This window comes from Dromiciops gliroides, chromosome 3 (assembly GCF_019393635.1).
Source record: "Dromiciops gliroides isolate mDroGli1 chromosome 3, mDroGli1.pri, whole genome shotgun sequence".
NCBI classification, from domain to species: domain Eukaryota; kingdom Metazoa; phylum Chordata; class Mammalia; order Microbiotheria; family Microbiotheriidae; genus Dromiciops; species Dromiciops gliroides.
In genome coordinates, this window is record NC_057863.1 from 45,932,561 (window position 1) to 45,953,991 (window position 21,431).

Below are 21,431 nucleotides of genomic sequence, written 5' to 3' on the forward strand. Positions count from 1 at the left end.
TAGTTTTGCCATTTCCTTCTCCAGCTCATTTTACAGATGAGGAAACTGAGGTAAACAGGGTGAAGTGACTTGCCCAGGATCACACAGCTAGTGAGTATCTGAGGCCAGATTTGAACTTATAAAGATGATTCTTTCTGATTTCAAGCCCAGTACACTATCCACTATAAAAAATAATGAATAAAAGACATTTAGGGAGATAACAGGATGACAGGAGTCAAAAGTCATAACCAGAAATTATAGCACCAGGGACCAAGTTTTTTTGTTTGTTTAGTTTGGAATGGAAGGGATGGGGGCGGGGCGGGGTAAGAAGCAGTGTTGTCTAAGGAATAAGTACTCCTTTGGACTGTTGAAATAGATTGGAAATGGGGCAGCTAGATGGCGCAGTGGATAGAGCACCGGCCCTGGAGTCAAATCCAGCCTCAGACACTTAACACTGGCTGTGTGACTCTGGGCAAGTCACTTAACCCCCATTGCCTGCAAAAAAAGGGGGGGAAATAGATTTGAAACAGCAATCTTGGGTATTAAGAAGTCTGAGGACTAGAAAGCCAGAGTATTCCTAGGGAAGTATAGAAGAAGACTGTCAGGGCCAAATTCAGTATGGGGAGAGTTAATTGGCCAGCTCACCATAATATTGAGTTCAGAAAATAATGAGAGACCTCTAGGTCCAGAGTTTCCCTTCTCCAAACTGCCTCTTTTTCAGTTATGTCTCCCAGACTGATAAGAAAGGAGATTAACAGCCTCTTTTCCACAAACAAATCAGGTTTTATTAATGGGAACAATAATACAAGGCAAGTGGAGTTAATAAAGCCAGGGACAATGAGAAACTTGTTTCCAGCTCAACTGGCCTAACAAGCCAGCCTCACTTCAACAACACAAACTCACCACCACCTGGAATCTGTAGTTCTAAGGAGAATCAGCTTGGTTTAACATACCCCTTGGGCTGTCCCCATTATAATTTGGCCAGGCCCATGTGGGCGTGGGGGAACTCCTAGGTGGGGGTTAGGTACTTTAGTTTGATACTTTGACTCAATAAATGTTCTGTGTGGTTTTTGTTCTATAATCTCTTAAAGTACACACCCATCTTCTCTTAGGCTTTTAAAACTTGCATCTTTTCAGTCTGACCATGATGAAGCAAAGATGGGGTTATAAAAACACCAAATCACAATTAATTCCTTATAAGACCATAGAGAGGAAGAGTAATGATTTAATGACAGCAACAAGGATCTAGACTGGATAAAGTGAATTTTAAAGAATGAAAGATAATAGTCACTCATCTATTACTTGCTTGCAAAATAGTTGGTCTATACTTTTCTATATTATATATACATAATTAAAATGTATATGATATAGGACATAGTATATATTGTTATATAGTATGTGTCATATAGAATATATTGTATGTTATACATATATATATATACAATATGTATTCTATATTTTTTGACTGTCACCAGTGCTTGGCTGAGTTCCTGCTAAGGGAAAGTGTTTAAAATGGCTCCAACCCCCTTCTGCAGCCTTTGGCTTCTGCCATTGGCCCTTGCCTGGTTCAGCCTGGATGCTCCTACCTTCCCCCTGGAGACATAGCGAAGGCTTTACTATCATATTATAGATGAGAAAAAAAGGTAAAGGAGAAATAAAAATAATCACACACAAATATTATTGAACTCCAGAGATATGACATCTCTGATTGGTCCCTCAAAGTCAATACAAACTTGTGGGCTTAATGAGCCTGCTCTATCTCATCTAAACAACATTATAGAGATGCTTAGAGAACATTATAATAATAATAATAATAGCGTCTAACATTTATAGAGGTTTAAAAAGCACTTTATATATGCCCACATATATAAACATATATACACGTATACATATATACATACATACAAACAATCTTATTTGATCCTCATAACAATCCTTAGGTAGGTGCTATCTTTAAAAAATATATTTTTTTTGTGAGGCAATTGGGATTAAGTGACTTGCCCAGGGTCACACAGCTAGTAAGTTTCAAGTGTCTGAGGCTGGATTTGAACTCAGGTCCTTCTGAATCCAGGGCTGGTGCTCTATCCACTGCGCCACCTAGCTGCCCCCACAGTGCACATTCTTGAGGATAAAGATGCCGAATGATCCACCCAGTCCCTGCTCACTCAAGCGGTTGACAAACTAATTTGGGAGTGGAGAGACTAGGGTAAATGCACTAATACATATACAAGACATAATGTGATAAGCTCAAAGACATTAAGACAATGTTATGAGAAATCTGAGAAGAGTGAGCTCACAGGACCAGTGATCTGAAGTTGGAAGGTTCATATAGCTAACCTCCTAATTTTACAAATAAGGAAACTGAGCCCCAGAGAATGTAAATGACTCCCAGGTAGGAAGCATCAGAGGCACATTTGAACAAAGATGCTCTGAGTTCAAAGCCAGAGGCTCTTTCCACTTTTCCTTGCTGAGGGGTTCAAGAAGAGTTTTGTGGGGAAATGTCATAATTTGCCTCCCTCACTCCCTACCCTCTTCTCAATGAGGAGAATGTTTTTACAGGATTACAATGCCACACCTACAGAAATTAAAACTTGCCTTTTCGGGGCAGCTAGGTGATACAGTGGCTAGAGCACAGCCCTGGAGTCAGGAGTACCTGAGTTCAAATCCGGCCTCAGACACTTAACACTTACTAGCTGTGTGACCCTGGGCAAGTCACTTAACCCCAATTGCCTCACTAAAAAAACAAAAACAAAAAAAACAAAAAAAACTTGCCTTTTCTACCAACAGAAAGGAAAGTTACATTTCTTCAAAGACAATCTAATGGTTCTCACTTCGCCACCATCAGCTCCTCTAGGCCCAGTACAGTTCTTCTGATTGCCTGAGCTTGCTAAGCAAGTGTTGCTCATTATAACACCAGCATTCTCCAGACTCACACTTAGATACCACAGGCCAAGTCACATTGGATCAAATAATCTTTTAGCGTTTAATACACAGATAATAAATATGAAGTAAGGCCTTATATAGCTCTTGACATGTTTACAAATGCTTGCTGACTAATGGATGGTGATAATAAAAAAATCCAATAACGGCATTCATAATAATTTGTAAATACATAGAACTTTAAGGTGAGTGAAGCACTTTACACACAATTATCTCAATGATAATTTAAACAGAGGTTTTTCACCATTGCTATATCATGTATCCCTTGGGCAGTCTCATTAAAATTATGGCTCCCTTCTCAGAATAAGGTTTTTAAATGCATAAAATAAAATACTTAGAATTACAAAGGAAACAATTCTATTAAAATACAGTTATCAATTTTGTTTTAAAGTTAACAGGCTACAGGATAAAACCCCATAACCTAGTCACTTATTTTGGAAAACTTAGAGAATATGTTGTAAAAGAAAAGTTAGGACAACAAAATCTTGGAGGATGCGTGTGTTTCTTCATTCTTTCATCACTTATTGAGGCACAGCCACACAGATGACACGTTTGAGGCATGTACCATGTGAGGCATCAAAATGGATACAAAATTTGGCCCATGGATCCTCAATGGGTTTTCAGTCTAGTAATGGATTTAAGACATCTGCAGAAATCAATATGGCAGCAGGCCAAAGTGTTTAAAGTTTTCTATGAGGGGTATGTGAAACAAGTATCACAGGCATCTTCTCCCATTATAATGTGCTTGTTGACTGAAAAAAAGACGACAGTGGGCTCTACTGTTCATATGTAAGATCTCATAGGGGTCTTATGATGCCATTATATCATCCAGAATAGCAAAAGGAGAATTGATTACCTTGCCCCAGTTGGTATTTAGAAGGTCAGACAGTCACTAAACATTTATTAATTACCTACTATGCGTCAGGCACTCTGCTAAGTCCTGAGGATACAAAAAAAAAGACAGGCTTGCTCTCAAGGAGTTCACATCTAATGGGGGGGGGGGCAACAGGCAAAGAAATGATGTACAAACAAGATATATACAGGATAACTTAGAGATAATCAATAGAGGGAAGGACCTGACCACGTGGCTTGCCCTCAGACACCTCCTCATGGTGGAGCCTTCCTACAGTAACTCTCCAGCAGGTGGTATCATTCCAATCATTACAAAGCATATGGAAAGACCCTTGACTAAGGTAAAGTTAACAGGACTTGGCATCAGATTACATATGGGAGATGAGAGAGCATGAAGAGTGCAGGATGGTACCTAGGTTTCAAGCCTGGGTAATTAGGAGGATGATGATACCCTGGACAATAACAGGAAAGTCTAGAAGGCGTGTGATGGTTGGGTCTGTGGAGGAAAGATAATGAGTTCAGTTTGGGACAGGTTGAGTTTAAAATGTCTCCAGGACATCTGGCTTGAGATGTCTAATAGGTAGTTGGAGAGAAGGTCTGGAGCTTGATGAGTTGATTTGAGAATCATCAGCACAAAGAATGTAATTGAAAATATGAGAGCTGATGAGACACCCCCCCCAAGTAAAATAGTGTAGGAGAAAAACAGTTTTCTAATACAACTGGCATTTGTTTTACTAAGTGCCTAATACATGGATGGTACTATACTAGGTACCAGGGAGATAAACACAAAACAGAACGCACAGAGGCACTGTGAGAAGGAAGCTTTCTTTGTAGTCAAAGAAGCCAGATTCCTAATCTTAGTTCTTTTTTTTTCAAGGCAATTGGGGTTAAGTGACTTGCCCAGGGTCACACAGCTAGTAAGTGTTAAGTGTCTGAGGCTGGATTTGAACTCAGGTCCTCCTGAATCCAGGGCCGGTGCTCTATCCACTGCACAACCTAGCTGCCCCAATCTTAGTTCTGCTATGTATTATCTGATTGACTTTGGGCAAATTATATCACCTCTTCCTCAGTTTCCTTATCTGTAAAATGGAGGGATGTTGAACTAAGTGAATGCTAAGGTCCCTTCTATATCTAAATCTATGATCTCTCAAGGAACTTACATTCTATTTGGGGGATATTTTGTGCTTGGTTTAGTCTGTAGTTTTTTGTACAATTTTCTGAACATTTTGTGGTTGTTCAGTCATTTCAGTCATCCTACTCTTTGTGATCCCATTTGGGGTTTTCCTGGCAAAGATACTGGAGTGGTTTGTCATTTTCTTCTCCAGTTCATTTTACAAATGAAGAAGCTGAGGCAAACAAGGTTAAATGATTTATGCAGGATGACACAGCTAAGGGTCTGAAGTCAAATTTGAACTCAGAAAGGTGAGTCTCCCTGACTTCAGGCATGCCACCCTATAAACTGTGCCACCTAGCTGCTTTTTTCTGATCTTACCTTAAATTTAAATTGTACAGATGTGATTAAAAATGATTGAATTCTTCTGTGAATCTGCATCAGTAACTACCACAGTACCTTGAGTGATTAATAAATATTTGTGAGAGAACGAAAGAAAAAATTAAGGAAGGACAGAAAGAAAGAAAGAAAGAAAGAAAGAAAGAAAGAAAGAAAGAAAGAAAGAAAGAAAGAAAGAAAGAAAGAAAGAAAGAAAGAAAGAAAGAAAGAAAGAAAGAAAGAAAGAAAGAAAGAAAGAAAGAAAAAGAGAGAGAGAGAGAAAGAAAGAAAAATTCTTTGAAAGTCACAGGTGAGGATGGTTGCAATCTTGTGGAGGGGGGAGGAAAGGGAGGGAGGGAGGGAGAAAAATTTGGAACTCTAAATCTTATGAAAATGAATGTTGAAAAGTACCCTTACATGTAACTGGAAAATTAAATAAAGAGCAAAAAAAAAGAATACTGTGGCAATGAAAGTCACAGGTGAGGAGAGAGAAGCAGAGTATTAGAATTCAAAAAGTAAGACTAAACAATGGTTTAGACAAAGTAATCAAATGGGAATTTGTCAGGATCCTAAACTGTCATTGGTGCACATTTCTTGACACAGGAGCCCACTTACACTAATAAAGAAGCCACATAATTTCCTGGATAATTTTACCTACAAAATCTAAACTATCTGCAGGAACAGAGGGCATGTTTCCCTGGCAGCTTAAAGTTGGTCTAGCTGGCTCCAGAATAAGGTTAGAAAAAATGAATCTCTTCCTCAATGTGAAGATGGTGAAACACAGCAGAGAGCTTGAAGCAGATCCAAATGCCCCCTCACCAAGAGGAAGTGGGTCAAAAGACATAAATAACTCAAGCTGGTCTTCAAATCTCCATAGAAATGAGTACTACAATGGCTCGAGCCTTCTGGAAAATTTCTAATGCAGTTTCACCAGCTTCCCTCTTGGGCTTAGTGCTTTCTCTCGCTCTCTCCAGGGAGACTTGAAGGAAGGCAGCCCCAGTGAAAATGGTCTGAAATTGTACTCTAATGGCTTGAGCCCCAAGGGGTCTTATTATGTTGTCTCTGTCATACACCCAGAGGATGGTTTGACAGCAAATGCATGAAATAGCAAATAAATCACTGGTGCCCTTGAATTTTCTTACCTGAACTGCATGAATATAAGGGATAGATAGACACAGTCATTTGATAGCAAGATAGACAATAAATGATAGATGATGGATAATAAATAGATGATAGAGACAAAAAGAGGTAGTGATCATTGATAGCCTAGGTAGTGGTGAATGACAGACAATTGATAGCTAGATAGTGATAAATGATTGATAGAAAATTGATAGTTAAATAGGTGATAAATGATAGATGATAGATTAGATATAGAAATTAATATTGATAGCTATATATAGGTAGATGGGTAGTTAGGTGATATAGGGTATAGAGTGCTAGGTCTGGAGTCAGGAAGATCTGAGTTCAAATCCAACTTCAGTCATTTACTAGACCCTGAGCAAGTCACTTAACCCTGTTGTCCTCAAGTTGCTCATCTGTAAAATAAGCTAGAGAAGGAAATGACAAATCACTCTAGCATCTTTGCCAAGAAAACAACAAATGGGGGTCACAAAGAGTAGGACGTGACTGAAGCAAGTGAACCTGCATAAGTAGAAGATAGATATTAATAAGTATAGACATACACATACTTACACATATAGCAGATTATTGCTAATCTTCACCTACTAGCATATATTACTAACTGTCACAAAGCTTGAATTGGAGCTTTCTGATGAGACTGAACTCTTTCCAAAGCCATTCCATGGCTTCATTTCCCAATTTGGCATAGCTAAATTGTACAGCAGGAAGTATGAAAGTCATTAACCCTATCACAGAATCATGGAATCTCAGAACTAGAGGAAACCTCTGAGTCTACTACAGATGGGGGACTATGGAGTTGGAATGATGTATATCTAATCAGACAGAGTCACTATGTCAGGGATTTTGTTGTTCTAAAGGAGGACTTATTGGTGCTCAAGGAGAGAATATAACTGGAAATGAGTGTGATAAGACAAGAGGCATCAAAAAAAGCTTTTTTTTTTTGGTGAGGCAACTGGGATTAAGTGACTTGCCCAGGGTCACACAGCTAGTAAGTGTTAAGTGTCTGAGGCTGGGCATGAACTCAAGTCCTCCTGACTCCAGGGCCGGTGCTCTATCCACTGTGCCACCTAGCTGCCCTAAAAGCTTAATTTTTTAAAGGAAAGGACACAATACTCTCTATAAAGACCCTAACAAAAAATATGGTCCCTATTCTTTTGCCAGAGAAGGAATGAGGAATGTTGAGCATGAAGAAAAGAAGACTTAGAGGAAAATGTTATTAAGTGTTTAAGGACTATTATGTGGAAGAGAGAATAGACTTACTCTTCTTGACTCAAGATGGGAAAAATTGAAACAGCTGGTAAATGTTTCAGAGGATAAATTTAGATGTGGGGTAAGGAAAGCCTTCCTTACAATAATTCCTAAAGTGGAAGGAGTTGCCTTTAGGGGAAAAGATTATTTCTTCTGCAAAACCTTGATGTGAGTATACTTCCTTTGGTTCAGATTGGGACTATCCTATATATACAACCTTTGTACTTATCCAACCAAACTTTTGGGAAAATGTACTCAGTTCTCTGGCTGCAGCACATTTTGTAGTCAACTCTAGGCAAAGGAGTCAGGTTGATATATGTTCAATAACAATCTGTCCTACATAAAGCTACTTCTCTACTAGATGCTGCCTTCCTGGTCCTGAGTAAATATCTTCTTCTGATCTTGAATCAATGAAGCTAAATTAAGCTCTTTTTTTAAACTCATAATCACCCTTAGAAGGGCCCTGAGAAAAGTGGTATGCTATTCTAGGGATGAGATATTCACTTAAGTCAGAGAAACATGAAGTTCTTGAGGTTGGTTCTCTGTTTTGAGAGTCTGCTGTACTGAAATGGAAATTAGAAGGTTTGAGGGAATGAAGGTTCCATAGGAGAGAATCACATGTGATTTAGGGAGAGTAGCCCATGGTCCTCCCCACTCTTTGCCAGAGGTAGAGGACTGTGAGTGTGGGATAGTATATGTATTGTCAGGCATAGTTGATTTACTGGTTAGTTTGATGAACTACTTTTCTCTCTTTCTTTTCCTTCTTGTTATAACTGATGGCTTGTTGGAGAGGAAGAAGCATATGTTCAGAGAGGAAGATGATTTAATCAATTAACCAACAAGCATTTATTCCGTACCTACGATGCGCCGGGCTTGGTATAGAGGGCACTAGTACAAAAAGTACCTTCTCACAAAGAACCTATAGTCTGATGAGGAAGACAATGAGGATAAACATATATGTAGCACCGGGCGGCTAGGTGGCGCAGTGGATAAAGCACCGGCCCTGGATTCAGGAGTACCTGAGTTCAAATCTGGCCTCAGACACTTGACACTTACTAGCTGTGTGACCCTGAGCAAGTCACTTAATCCCCATTGACCCGCAAAAAAAACCCCAAAAAACAAAAACCATATATGTAGCACCTGGAATGAAGCATGTGGTCAACTCTTCTCTTTTGGGGCTGGCTCACTCACTTTCAACTTGCCCTCATACCAGTAGGTCTTAGGTTTCCAGAGATAGACTGCTACTACATGTCTACAACTCATAACCTCTCAGTGTCCTAGAAATAATCCTGTTGTGGGAAGAATACACTCCTACTATTCACTAGTATAGTTCACTCACTCCCACTAGTGTGCTTCCCATTTACACAAAATCAGGCACCACTGCACCACTAGCTCTGAAACATAAAACAGTTATTAAACAATAAGATAAAAGCAAGAATAATAAACAACATCATAGTTCTCTAATGTAAGGCAAATGAAATTGTCATCACAAGATCATAGTATGGGGGCAGCTAGGTGGCACAGTGGGTAGAGCACCGGCCCTAGAGTCAGGAGGACCTGAGTTCAAATCTGGCCTCAGACACTTAACACACACTTACTAGCTGTGTGACCCTGGGCAAGTCACTTAACCCCAATTGTCTCACTAAAAAAAACAAAAACAAAAGGTCATAGTACTAGCTGTGTGACCCTGGGCAAGTCACTTAACCCTCGTTGCTCCACAAAAAGAAAAAAGAAAAAAAAAGGATCATAGTATACATATAAACCTGGATCTTACTCTCCCACTAATATCCACAATGTTCATTGGAGAGAGTGAACACAAATGTATAAAAACCTAATGCTGTTGATTATTTCCAATTTAAATTACCTATATCTTATTGGTACATAGCTATCTACATATTAACTCCCCCATTAGAGTGTGAGCTTCTTGAGAGTAGAAACTGAGGTTGTTTTTTGCCTTTCTTTGAATCTCTGGTGCTTAGCACGTCATAAAGGCTTGTTGACTTGACTCATGAAATCCAACTTTCTGTCAATTTTGAAAACAAAAGTCCTTATTTAATCTCCAGAAAATCTCCAAACATTCATTTGATTTACTACATTGTAAATTTTAATCTCTCAAGCTCTAAAGACAGTCACGTGCAAACCATCTGAGAGACTGTATTGCCCTGTGGCTTCAGTTATTTCTCTGCTCCAAACTCATCCTTTCAATTCATTCATGTGAGAGTTAATTCCCCAACCTATCCTCCTAACAACCTCTATCTCTCTTCACATTTTAATGGCATTAGCAACTGGGGGAAAGAGAGATCAGGCTACCCGTAGATGGTGTTTGATCTATGTCTTAAAAACAAGCCACAGATTCTATAAAGCAAAGGTGAGGAAAGGGTCATTCCAGGCATGGAAGATGGCCAGTGAAAAGTTATGAAGTTGGGATATGGAATATCAAGTACGAAGAACAGAGAAGGCTCATTTGACTGGATTATAATATGGGGAGTAATGTCCTGTAACTTATTGAAAAATAAGTTGGTACCATGTTGTGAAGGGCTTTAAAAAGCTTAATGGAAGTGTTTATATTTTATCTTAGAGGCAATAAATAGGGACTGGATGAAGCTGATTGAGTAGAAGAATTGCATAGTTAGATCTATATATCATGAAAATCACTTTGTCTGCAGTATAGAGGATGAAGTGGAGAGGTAAGAGGATTGAGGCAGGGAAACCAATTAGGAGACCATTGTAACGATCCAAATGAGAAGCTTTCTGAGTAGATAGAAAGAAGAGTGGGGCAGCTAGGTTGCCCAGTGGATAAAGCACCAGCCCTGGATTCAGGAGTACCTGAGTTCAAATCTGGCCTCAGACACTTGACACTTACTAGCTGTGTGACCCTGGGCAAGTCACTTAACCCCCATTGCCCTGCAAAAAAAAAAAAAAGAAGAAGAAGAAGGGGTCAAATATGAGATGTATTGTAGATATGAAAATGACAAGAATTGTCAAACAAATATATAATTTTTGGTGTGGGATCAAGAATAATATTGTTTATAATCCTGGGAGACTAGAAAGATAGAAGTACCTTCAGCATAAATCGTGAAGTTTGGAACAGGGAAGGTTTGAGAGAAAATGTGAGTTCAGTTTTGGACATTTGGAGTTAAAGATGTCTCTATGACATCTGACTTGAAATACCCACCAAGTAATTGGTACATCATCTAAATCGATAGATTTAGAGCTAGAAGGGACTATGGAGAACTTCCAACCAACCCCTTCATTTTAACAGAAAAGGAAACCGAGTCCCCAAAAGGTTAAGTGATTTCTTAAAGTCCCACAGGTTCACCTGTAGTAAATAGTGGCTCTGCCTCCAAATGCAGCAATCTTTCCACAGTGCCACAATAAATGAATAAGCAAATAAATGAACAAATAGATAAATAGATGAATGAATGAATGAATGAATGAATGAATGAATGAATGAACAAGCAAATAAATAAATGGATGAATGAATGAATAAATAAATAAATGAACTAATAAATAATTAAATTAATAAATTAATGGATGGATGAATGAACAAATAAATAAGTAGATAGATTGACAGATGGATCATTGAATAAATAAAGATATCAATGAAAGTAAATTTGTACATTTAAAAAATCTATAAGAATAGCCTGAGAATAACTATTTTGGTGGACCAGAACCAGCATAGTTACATATCCTCTCTACTTTAAGAGCTCAGTGGAATTAGCTTAATTGAAGAAATAGTTGATTATCAGCAAGTATTTAACCCTTTGTGTTCCAGGCTCTGTCCTAAGTGCTAATGATAAAAAGAAAGACCAAAAAAAAAAGTTCCTGCCCTCAAGGAACTTACATTCTTATGGGAGAGACAACATGAATAGATATAGATATAGATAGACATAGACATAGACATAGACATAGACATAGACATAGACATAGATAGACATAGACATAGACATAGACATAGACATAGACATAGATAGATATAGATATAGACATAGACAGAGATAGAGATAGAGATAGAGATAGAGATAGAGATAGAGATAGAGATAGAGATAGAGATAGAGATAGATAGACATAGACATAGACATAGACATAGACATAGACATAGACATAGACATAGACATAGATAGACATAGACATAGACATAGACATAGACATAGACATAGACAGAGACAGAGACAGAGATAGACATAGACATAGACATAGACATAGACATAGACATAGATAGACATAGACATAGACATAGACATAGACATAGACATAGACATAGACATAGATAGATATAGACATAGACATAGACATAGACATAGACATAGACATAGACATAGACATAGACATAGATAGATATAGACATAGACATAGACATAGACATAGACATAGACATAGACATAGACATAGACATAGACATAGACATAGATATAGATATAGATAGATATAGATATAGATATAGATATAGATGGATATAGATATAGACATAGACATAGACATAGAGATAGAGATAGAGATAGAGATAGAGATAGAGATAGAGATAGAGATAGAGATAGATAGATATAGATATAGACGTAGACGTAGACGTAGACGTAGACGTAGACGTAGACGTAGACGTAGACGTAGACGTAGACGTAGACGTAGACGTAGACGTAGACGTAGACGTAGACGTAGACGTAGATATAGATATAGATATAGATATAGATATAGATATAGATATAGATATAGATATAGATGATATAGTGGAAATTTATTTTGATTTGGGGACCCTACCTTTAGGCTGAGATTAGAAAGCCTTAGGCCCTCAGGGTCTCTCCCCCTCCTCCTCAGCTTCAGCTGAGTGAAGAAGCCCCGTGGGCTGTGCAAGATGCCAGGTCAGACAGCTAGGGGGAAAAAAAGCCCCCAGCTCCCTCCGACCTGAGCAGAGCTATCTGAAAGATAGCCTGTGCTGAGGCATGTGAAGTGGGAGTGCACCCCCCCCCAAAACCAGCTGCAGCTCTGGCTGGCGGATTAGCTTGGTCTGTGGGGGCAAAGGAAGCCCCGAGATTTGAGTGGAGAGAAGAAAAGGTATATATAGACCTGGGAGTTAGAGGAGGGGGAAGACTAGAGGGGAGCGCGGACAAGGACGGAGGAGAGTTCGGTTCGGAAAAGGAGAGAGGGCGGCTGACAAGATTAGAAAGGAGAGATGGGGGACAAGACAAACAGTAAAGCAGGACTAGGAGGGCTGACAAGGTTACAGGCCTTATTACAAACCAGGGAAAGTGTAACGTGCCCTGAGGCCGGAGGCGGCTAAGGCCCTTATTGTATTCAAGAAGTTCCAAGTGCAGCAGATGCGAAAGAGACACAGTGGAAAGAGACGGCAGGAAAGCAGTCAGGTTGTACACTTTATTTCCCTGAATTCTTAATTTTAAATAGTATCTCATAAATAAACTCTGCTTTGATTATTTGGTTAAGAGGCTTCTTAATTTTTAGTTTATCAGTTTGGGAGCAGTGTGGTGGAACTTTATAAACCGCCCACATTAAATTAACGATGTCAGATAGCCAAATAGTCAAAAGTCCCCAGATTAGTCGTCCAGTCAGCTTCGGCCCCCAAATTAGCACTAGTTAATAAAATATTTCCACATTTTAATGGTGACCATGAAGGGATTTATGGCCCAATTATAATTTTTCTAAATTTATCATTTTTCATATAATCATAATTTTTCATAAATCCAATTATATATAATTTTCCAGGTTATAGTTATGAATAATTAATTTTTGTACAATATAGATATAGACCTAGACCAGACTAGACATAGACATGGCACACACAAATCAAGAGAAATAAAAATATGCTCCCTAGCAATGCCACATCTTTCCAGCCATAGTAGATTCTATAAATTTGAAGAGTAGGAATAGTAGTATGACTCATGAAGAGTTCTGGCTTCAAAAATATAGCATTTCCCATCAGCCAAACTCTGCCATCAAGGTAAAATCCATTTTGTTATCTGGGCCCCTAAGTCAATTTCCCCTTAAACCATACTAGCTCTACAGAGATGGTAACAGTGTACATCCAACCAGTCCCAGAGTCAGATCTCGATGGGGTATCTAGGAAAAAAAAAGAAGAAAATCTTCTCCCCTAGAGTGATATTCAGAAAAAATGCTATTCTCATTGGGGGAGATTATAATCCTTTTTTCACTTTTCCCCCACTCTCAGAGCGCCCTATTAGGTCGGTGGGTCCCTGCAGATTGTTTTGAGGTACAGAGAAGATGAAGGCACATTGGAACACTTTTCTATTTGAAGGTACAGGTCTGAATATAAGATTCCAGTACTTGAGTGTGAACATAAAGTAGTGTGCTGCTCACACCATCTGCAAAGCCTCAGGGGATTCACACCTGCTAAGAAGAAAAAGTGGCTTTCCTTTTTAAAAGAGCCTGGATCCGTTTAGGCTTTCTCTGAAGCTCTCCCACTTCTTTCCCTTGTCTAACACATCCCATCTCTGTCCCACCCTCTCCCTTCTCTCTTTTTTCTCTTTAGTGTGTTTGATACAAGAATATCTAAATACTTAAACATCAAATAAATTTCTGAAAATGGTAACTAATTGGTCCCTTCTCCTGGCTTTTTTACGGCAGACATTTTTGGCCCTGCAATAAATATTTAACCAAGGAAATGAAGAACTCACATAAGCAAGCAGAAATTAATAATCCCTAGCCCCTTGTTCATATTGCAGTGAGACAGCAAGTAGATAGAGCCCTGGGCCTGGTAGTCAAGAAGACATGAATTTTAATTCAGCTTCAGACACTTACTAGTTGTGTGACCTTGGGCAAGTCACTTCACATCTGCCTCAGTTTTCTCATCTGTAAAATAACACTACCTATCTCACGTGGTTGTAGTGAGGCTCAATGAGATGGTATTTATAAAATGCCTACTACAGTGCCCAGCACATAGTAGGCACTATATAAATGTTAGTGATGCTGAGGGTAGTGGTGGTGGGACTGCAGCCTGAGTTTGTGGGTAAGCAGGTTAACTCAGTTCATTGACAAGCACTTATAATGGGCTTCCTACATGCCCGGCATGTTTATTAAGTGTCAGGTACTGTGATAAATGCAGAGGATACAAAAAAAAGGCAAAAACTCCATCTCTGCCCTCAAGGAATATGCTCATTAATAGGTGAGATAATGTGTCAATCATTAGATTCCCCCAAGATGCCTAGAGATCAGAGGGCGAGAACCTCTGAGGGAAAGGTGCAAGTGTTGCTCCCCTCAGGGGGCCCTACCAGCTCCCCTTGGTGTCCCCTTGTTGTCCCTGGTAAGAATGTAAACTCCTGGAGGGCAGGAACTATCTCTGTGGGCTTGGATCTGTATTCCCAGCACTTAGCCCAGTGCTTGGCACCCAATGAGAGCTGGAAAGAAGGGAGGGAGGGAAGAAGGAAGGAAGGAAGGAAGGAAGGAAGGAAGGAAGGAAGGAAGGAAGGAAGGAAGGAAGGAAGGAAGGAAGGAAGGAAGGAAGGGAGGGAGGGAGGGAGGGAGGGAGGGAGGGAGGGAGGGAGGGAGGGAGGGAGGGAGGAAGGAAGGAAGGAAGGAAGGAAGGAAGGAAGGAAGGAAGGAAGGAAGGAAGGAAGGAAGGAAGGAAGGAAGGAAGGAAGGAAGGAAGGAAGGAAGGAGAGAGGTAGGGAGGGAATGACAAACTCTAATTAAGGCTTACCATGTACCTCTTACATATACTGCATTTGTAATCCTAGGCCAGCCTAAGCAGCTCCTTTTTTTTTTTTTTTTTTTTGAGGGGGGATAAAGAGCCAGAGAATGACCTTGAAATAAAGCTGTTCTTATCTTAGATCAGGTCGGGGTAGGAAGGAGCTGAGGGAATAAAAGCTTTTGTAGACGTTACAAGAAAGAAGGAAAGGGGCAGCTAGGTGGAGCAGTTGATAGAGCACTGACCCTGGATTCAGGAGGACCTGAGTTCGACAGTTGACACTTACTAACTGTGTGACCCTGGGCAAGTCACTTAACCCCAATTGCCTCACCAAAAAAAAAAAAAAGAAAAGAAAGAAAGAAAGAAAAAAGTTGTTGAACTTTTACCAACCAAATTTATAAAGCAATAAGCAACTGGGCTTCTAAGAAAACCATTATTTCTTAGTGTGCAAGCGAAAAAGAGTATCAATACCCCATGCTTAATACAGTCGTTTCTTCCACTTGGGAGAGTTTCTGCATATAATAATTATGAGTGATAATAATAATGACAACAATAGTAACACTGACTGAATCCATTATTTGGTTACACCAGAAGCATCTAACCTGTGAGGTAGATCTCTGATGTCAAAATAAGACATTGGCTTACAGGGCAGCCGGGTGATACAATAGATAGAGCTCCAGGCCTGGAGTCAGAAAGACTTATTTTCCTGAGTTCAAATATGACCTCAGACACTTAACTAACTGTGTGACCCTGGGCAAGTCACCTAACCCTGTTTGCCTCAGTTTCCTTATCTGTAAAAGGAGATGGAGAGGGGGCAGCTAGGTGGCACAGTGGATAGAGCACCGGCCCTGGATTCAGGAGGACCTGAGTTCAAATCTGGTCTCAGACCCTTGACACTTACTAGCTGTTGTGACCCTGGGCAAGTCACTAAACCCCAATTGCCTCACCAAAAAAAAGGGGGGAAAAAGGAGATGGAGAAGGAAATGGCAAACCACTCCAGTATCTTTGCCAAGAAAACCCCAAAGAGTGTCATGAAGAGTTGGATATGACTGAAAGCAACTGAACAACAATAAGAAAAACAAAAGTCTAGTCAGGACAGGCAGGTTTGCAAGAGGCTCCTAATGTGAGACTTTGGGAACACTTCCCACAGCACCATCCACCAGTGTTACAGCAGTAAATTGAATAGAGAGCCAGCCTCAATGAGATCTAGGTTCACTTCCTTTCTGTAACACACAGTGGCCACATGAGCCTGAGCAAATTATAAAACATGTCAGCTCCCCAGATAACCCTCAAAGAGTATGAATTGCAGGTGCTGACCTGTATTGGTAGAGGGAGTTTTCTCATCGAGTGTTCCCTATACCAATAGGTCTTGTTAGCAAAAGAAGAGGAAGAAGAAGAAGAGGAGGAGAAGAATGTCATACAAAACTATTATGCCGTAAGAATCAACAAATATGAGGAACTGAGATGAACAAATGAGAAGATTTGCACAAACTGCTACAGAATAAAGGAAGCAAAGGGAAGAAAATACAATAACTAAAATAGCATGTACATAAATTACTTCCTTTTAGTGTCATTTTAAAATTCTGACATAATTATCATGATCAGTCTCAGTGCCAGAGAATGAAACATACACCTTCTCCCTCTCAATAGAGACGGGGAGACCACAGATACAGAATGGCGCATACCTTGTATATGAAGTCATTGTATGAGCTGGTTTTTGCTGAACAGTTTTTCTTTGTTACAAGAAAGGTATAGTGGGGGTGGGGAGATAAATTGGGAAATAGATATGGTGTAAAAAACAAAATGTGGCGATCAGACTTTAAAAAAAATAAATAAAATGCTACTTTAAAAAGCACCATGACTGAAATATAGCCTATTCTATGGCCTACAATGTGCTGTCCCCAAATACAAAGACACTGTACACTACTAATATAACCCTTCTCCTACAACACACACACATTAATGAGAGGCAGAATACTATAGTGGATAGGGAAGACCTGAGTTCACATCCCACTTCATACACTAGCTGTCCAACTGTAAGTGGCTAAAATTAGCTTCCGGCACCCGAATGGGCCACCCCTCCACCAGCACAACTGCTCTCCCTGAAAGTGCAGGCATGCGCGCGTGACCAAGCCCTGATCAGCAGGGATGTGCATGAAGGGCCTCAGGCATGCCCCAGGTTTCTCCACCCAGCCCCCGGCTCCGGCCCTAGGGGCACCAACGAAGTAGCTTGGCATGCGTGGGCAGCCTGGTCTGAGGCTTCTGAGAGGAAGAAGGGTCATATAGCCTGGGGGGTAGAGACATAGAGGGAGGAAGAGTGAAAGGGAGCAGGAGTAAAGGAGCTACAGTGAGGACTGAGAAGGGTGGCTATGGAGAACAGGTGTGGATGACAGTCAAAAGGGAAGACTGAGAAAGGGGTCAGCAGGGAGGACTGAGAAAGGAGACGTGGCTCGGGGGTTGTAAGTGGCATTGGCAGTGGCCAGTCACATCTACAGGTGAGAGACATGGGAGGAGATTTCATGGGGGCAAGGAGAAAGTTCAAACGCAGTCAGGTTGTGTTATCCTACTTCTCTTCTATTTTTATTTCTAAATTGGTTCACCTCAATAAACCCTGTTTTTGTGTAATTAAAAAGAGACTTCCTAATCATTTTCTTGACAATTTGGGAGAAGCAATTGGGGGATATTTTTAAACAGCCCTTATGGACTGGCTTAGGCAGCTAATAGCCTATAGATAGGCAGACAGCCTACAAGCAGTCAGATAGCCAGCCAGCTAATTTGAGCTATAGAAAATTTACATATTGGTGACCACGGCAGGACTTACAGGCCAGTTATAGAAAGTTTACAGATTAGGGTCCAGTTATAATATTTCTTTCACAACCCTGAAAAATCACTTAAACTGAGTGCCCCCTAAGTGACTTTTCTATTTGCATTTGCACTACCTGGAATATATGAAGTGTTTTTAAAATTATTACTCAAGATTCACATCATTGAAGATATATTCATTCACTGGTTCAGTCCTTAGTTTAAGAGATGACTCTCGTTGTGTATCACCTGGCAAAGCAACAGGTGAGATCAGGTGTTTAATAAGTGCTTTTTAATAATTATGACATAGTAAAAGATGAAGCAAAATCTATATTTAATGTAGTAAAACCAAAGCAACTTCAAAAGTAAGAAAGTACCTTTTTAGATTCTTGCTTTCCCCACCGCAGGTTGGAAGCATGCTGAAGACTCCAAAATTCCCCATCTGGCTGTGTAGCATCAACGGAACCTATAGCATCCTTTTTAGTGACAACAAGCTGCTCTTATCTGACTGGAAGATGGAGCATCTCTTTGGTCTTTATTTTTACACTGGTCATCCCTCCCAGAAAAAGGCAGCCTATCTTACAATAGGTAAGTATGTGCAAATCTCAGTGACAGATGTCCTCAAGTGTTCCGACAGGAATTTCTCTTTCACTTGGCATCTCAGCAAAAGAATTTTTCGGGTTGATGGCTAAAAAAAAGTAACTCACAAATTCAGTCTTAATTTGGTTTACATAAAACCCAGGGATTTTTGGAGCAGTGTAAAGAAAATGTCAACTTTTGGGGAAATAACAATTGGAAAGTGAATGGTCAGATTTTCTCTGATGCTTAGAATGAGCTGGGTTTTATGCTTAGAAAAGAGAACAATAAAAAGCCACATACCCTTGTCCTTATGATTAGCCAATTCTGCCTCCACATTTTATTCTGAATGGTCAGCATAAGGCAGAAAGAGCCCAAGTGGTAGAGCATATCAGATACTGACAAAGTTCATCTGTTCTTTGAATACTACTCCTAACAAATGATATGGTATTAATAGTAATGAAAATGCAGTACCCCTTTGGGTTATTTCTCTGACTGTCACTCTCAGGTTGGGTCTCTCAGGAGACAACAATCCCATTACAAATGCTTCAAGTTCAAGTTACTCTGTAGGTCTGCATTCTCAAAATTACATCTCACAAGCCCCCATCAATGTGCTCCCTTTTCAATATTCAGCAAGAAGAGGCAATTAACTCAAAGCAAAGGCATTTACTGAAATGGCACAGTAAAAAATAGAAATATTTCTTTTATAATCCTGCCACAAATATACACAGTATAAGTAGGAATCAATCAATCAATGAACAAACATTTATTAAGCACTTTCTATGTACCAGGCACCATGATAAGTACTGAGGATACAAAGAAAAGTTTAAAAACAATCTGCCCTCACAGAACTTATTCCTTAAGGGGGTGACAGCACATATACATATGATTATATTCAAAATATGTAAAAAATGAATGCAGGGTTTGTTTGGTGGAGTGGGAAGATAGCAGTTGGGAATGCGGTTATTTGTAGAGAAATGATTATTGAACTCATGGGAGATTATGAGATCACCAAGTGAGAGAGTATAGAGAGAGAAGAGAAGAGAAACTTGGACAGACCCTGAAGGGAAACCTTCAGAAGAATGACCACACATAAAGGGAAGGAGCAGAGAAGACTCCTAACTACATAGCTCCTGGAGTCAATGCCAAATGCTATGAACTCTTCCATCATGGTATTTTTATGTTCTCCTACTTATATCTTTTGGGGAGGGAAACAAAGTAGACACTCTTACCTTAGGATTCATAGACATCTCCCCTATTCCTCAGTCAGAGACCTCACTCTAGGTTATGGGGACTATCGACATACTTCCAACATTTGTATCTCTGCCAATAAACAGCCCAAACAAAGGTCACTTTCCCAATAATCATTAAACACCTCTGGCATTAAGGATTCCCCCAGGTTTTGCTTCTACATTACTTCCATTAGCTGTATGACCCTTGGTCAGTCACTTAGCTTCTCTTGGTTTCATATTCCTTATTTGTAAAATAGATTTAATCATGGTATCTACCTAAAAAGGTTTTCCCAGGAATCAAAACATAAAGTACTCTGCAAACCTTAAAGAGTTATATGAGTCATCATTATTACTAACATTATATAACAATTAATACAAAATTATTATTATTCCCTCCTGGAATTTTCTCCTAGTCCTTTGGGGGGAGGGGGGCAATGAGGGTTAAGTGACTTTCCCAGGGTCACACAGCTAGTAATTGTCAAGTGTCTAAATCCAGATTTGAACTCAGGTACTCCTGAATCCAGAACCAGTGCATTATCCACTGTGCCACCTAGCTGCCCCCCTCTCCTAGTCTTAATGCTCTTCCCTTTGCCCTGGCATAGCTGTCCTTGGTGCTTAACCTGCTGGCCAATCTTCTTTGTCCCTTACAGTATAGATCTAGCATGGTTCACATACTAGTTCCAACATAATGAGAGTTTAGCTGAGGATGGTGTGATTAACCATGATTAACTCCTGTTTCTTTCTCCTTCAGACACTCATTCTCACCATTGGGAAGAAGTCCAACAGAATGAGAACTGTGTCCCAGAACGACCAGTAGAGATGGTGATAAGGACAAAATGGAAGGGGGCGTCTGTCAACTGGAATGAAACTCTTCCATTCTTCTAAAACACTTGGTTTTTCTGAAGCATTTGACTGGGGACTAATTCTTTCTTCCTAACACCCTTTCCTCCCATAGTTTCCATGGCCTCAAACTCTCATAGATCTTATCCCATATCTCTGCCCATGTCCACTCTATTCTTTGCTGGCTCCTTATCCTCCTTATGACCCTTAAATCCTCAAGGCTCTCCCCCAGTGTATTTGTCATCTGAAGCAAAAGGAACTTCAGAGGCCCAACCCCCTTATTTTTGAGGTAGAGAAGGGGATATAGTGCCTACAATGTTCCAGGCACTGTGCTAAGTGCTCTTTATAAATATTGTCTCATTTGATTCTCACAACAAAGCTGGGAGGTAGGTGCTTTTATCCTATTTTATAGTTCAGGAAATTGAGGCAAACAGGGGTTAAGTGACTTGCCCAAGGTCACAGAGCTAGTAAGTATCTGAGGTCCTATTTTGAACTTCCTGACTCCAGGCCCAATGCTCTATCAACTTCCTCACCAGGAAGGAGGAAGAAAAGAAGAAAGAAGAAATAGAAACACAAATTGACCTGTTGAACTGAATTGATAGGGAAGGTCATTAACTGAGAGTTAGTAGAGTCAGACACCATCAAATCCAACTCCCTCATTTTGCCCATGAGAAAAATA

At 39.9% G+C, this 21,431-nt stretch overlaps 1 protein-coding gene across 1 annotated transcript in view; it reads left to right on the plus strand.

Moving 5' to 3' along the window:
* Nucleotides 1-20,797, plus strand: part of MINDY4B (MINDY family member 4B) — a 48,638-nt gene extending 27,841 nt beyond the window's left edge. The window contains exons 11-12 of the mRNA XM_043991881.1: nucleotides 18,512-18,692; nucleotides 20,664-20,797. Of these exons, the coding sequence (XP_043847816.1) occupies nucleotides 18,512-18,692; nucleotides 20,664-20,797 (315 nt within the window). The remainder of the gene's footprint in view (nucleotides 1-18,511; nucleotides 18,693-20,663) is intronic.
* The last annotated feature ends 634 nt before the right edge of the window (nucleotides 20,798-21,431 follow it).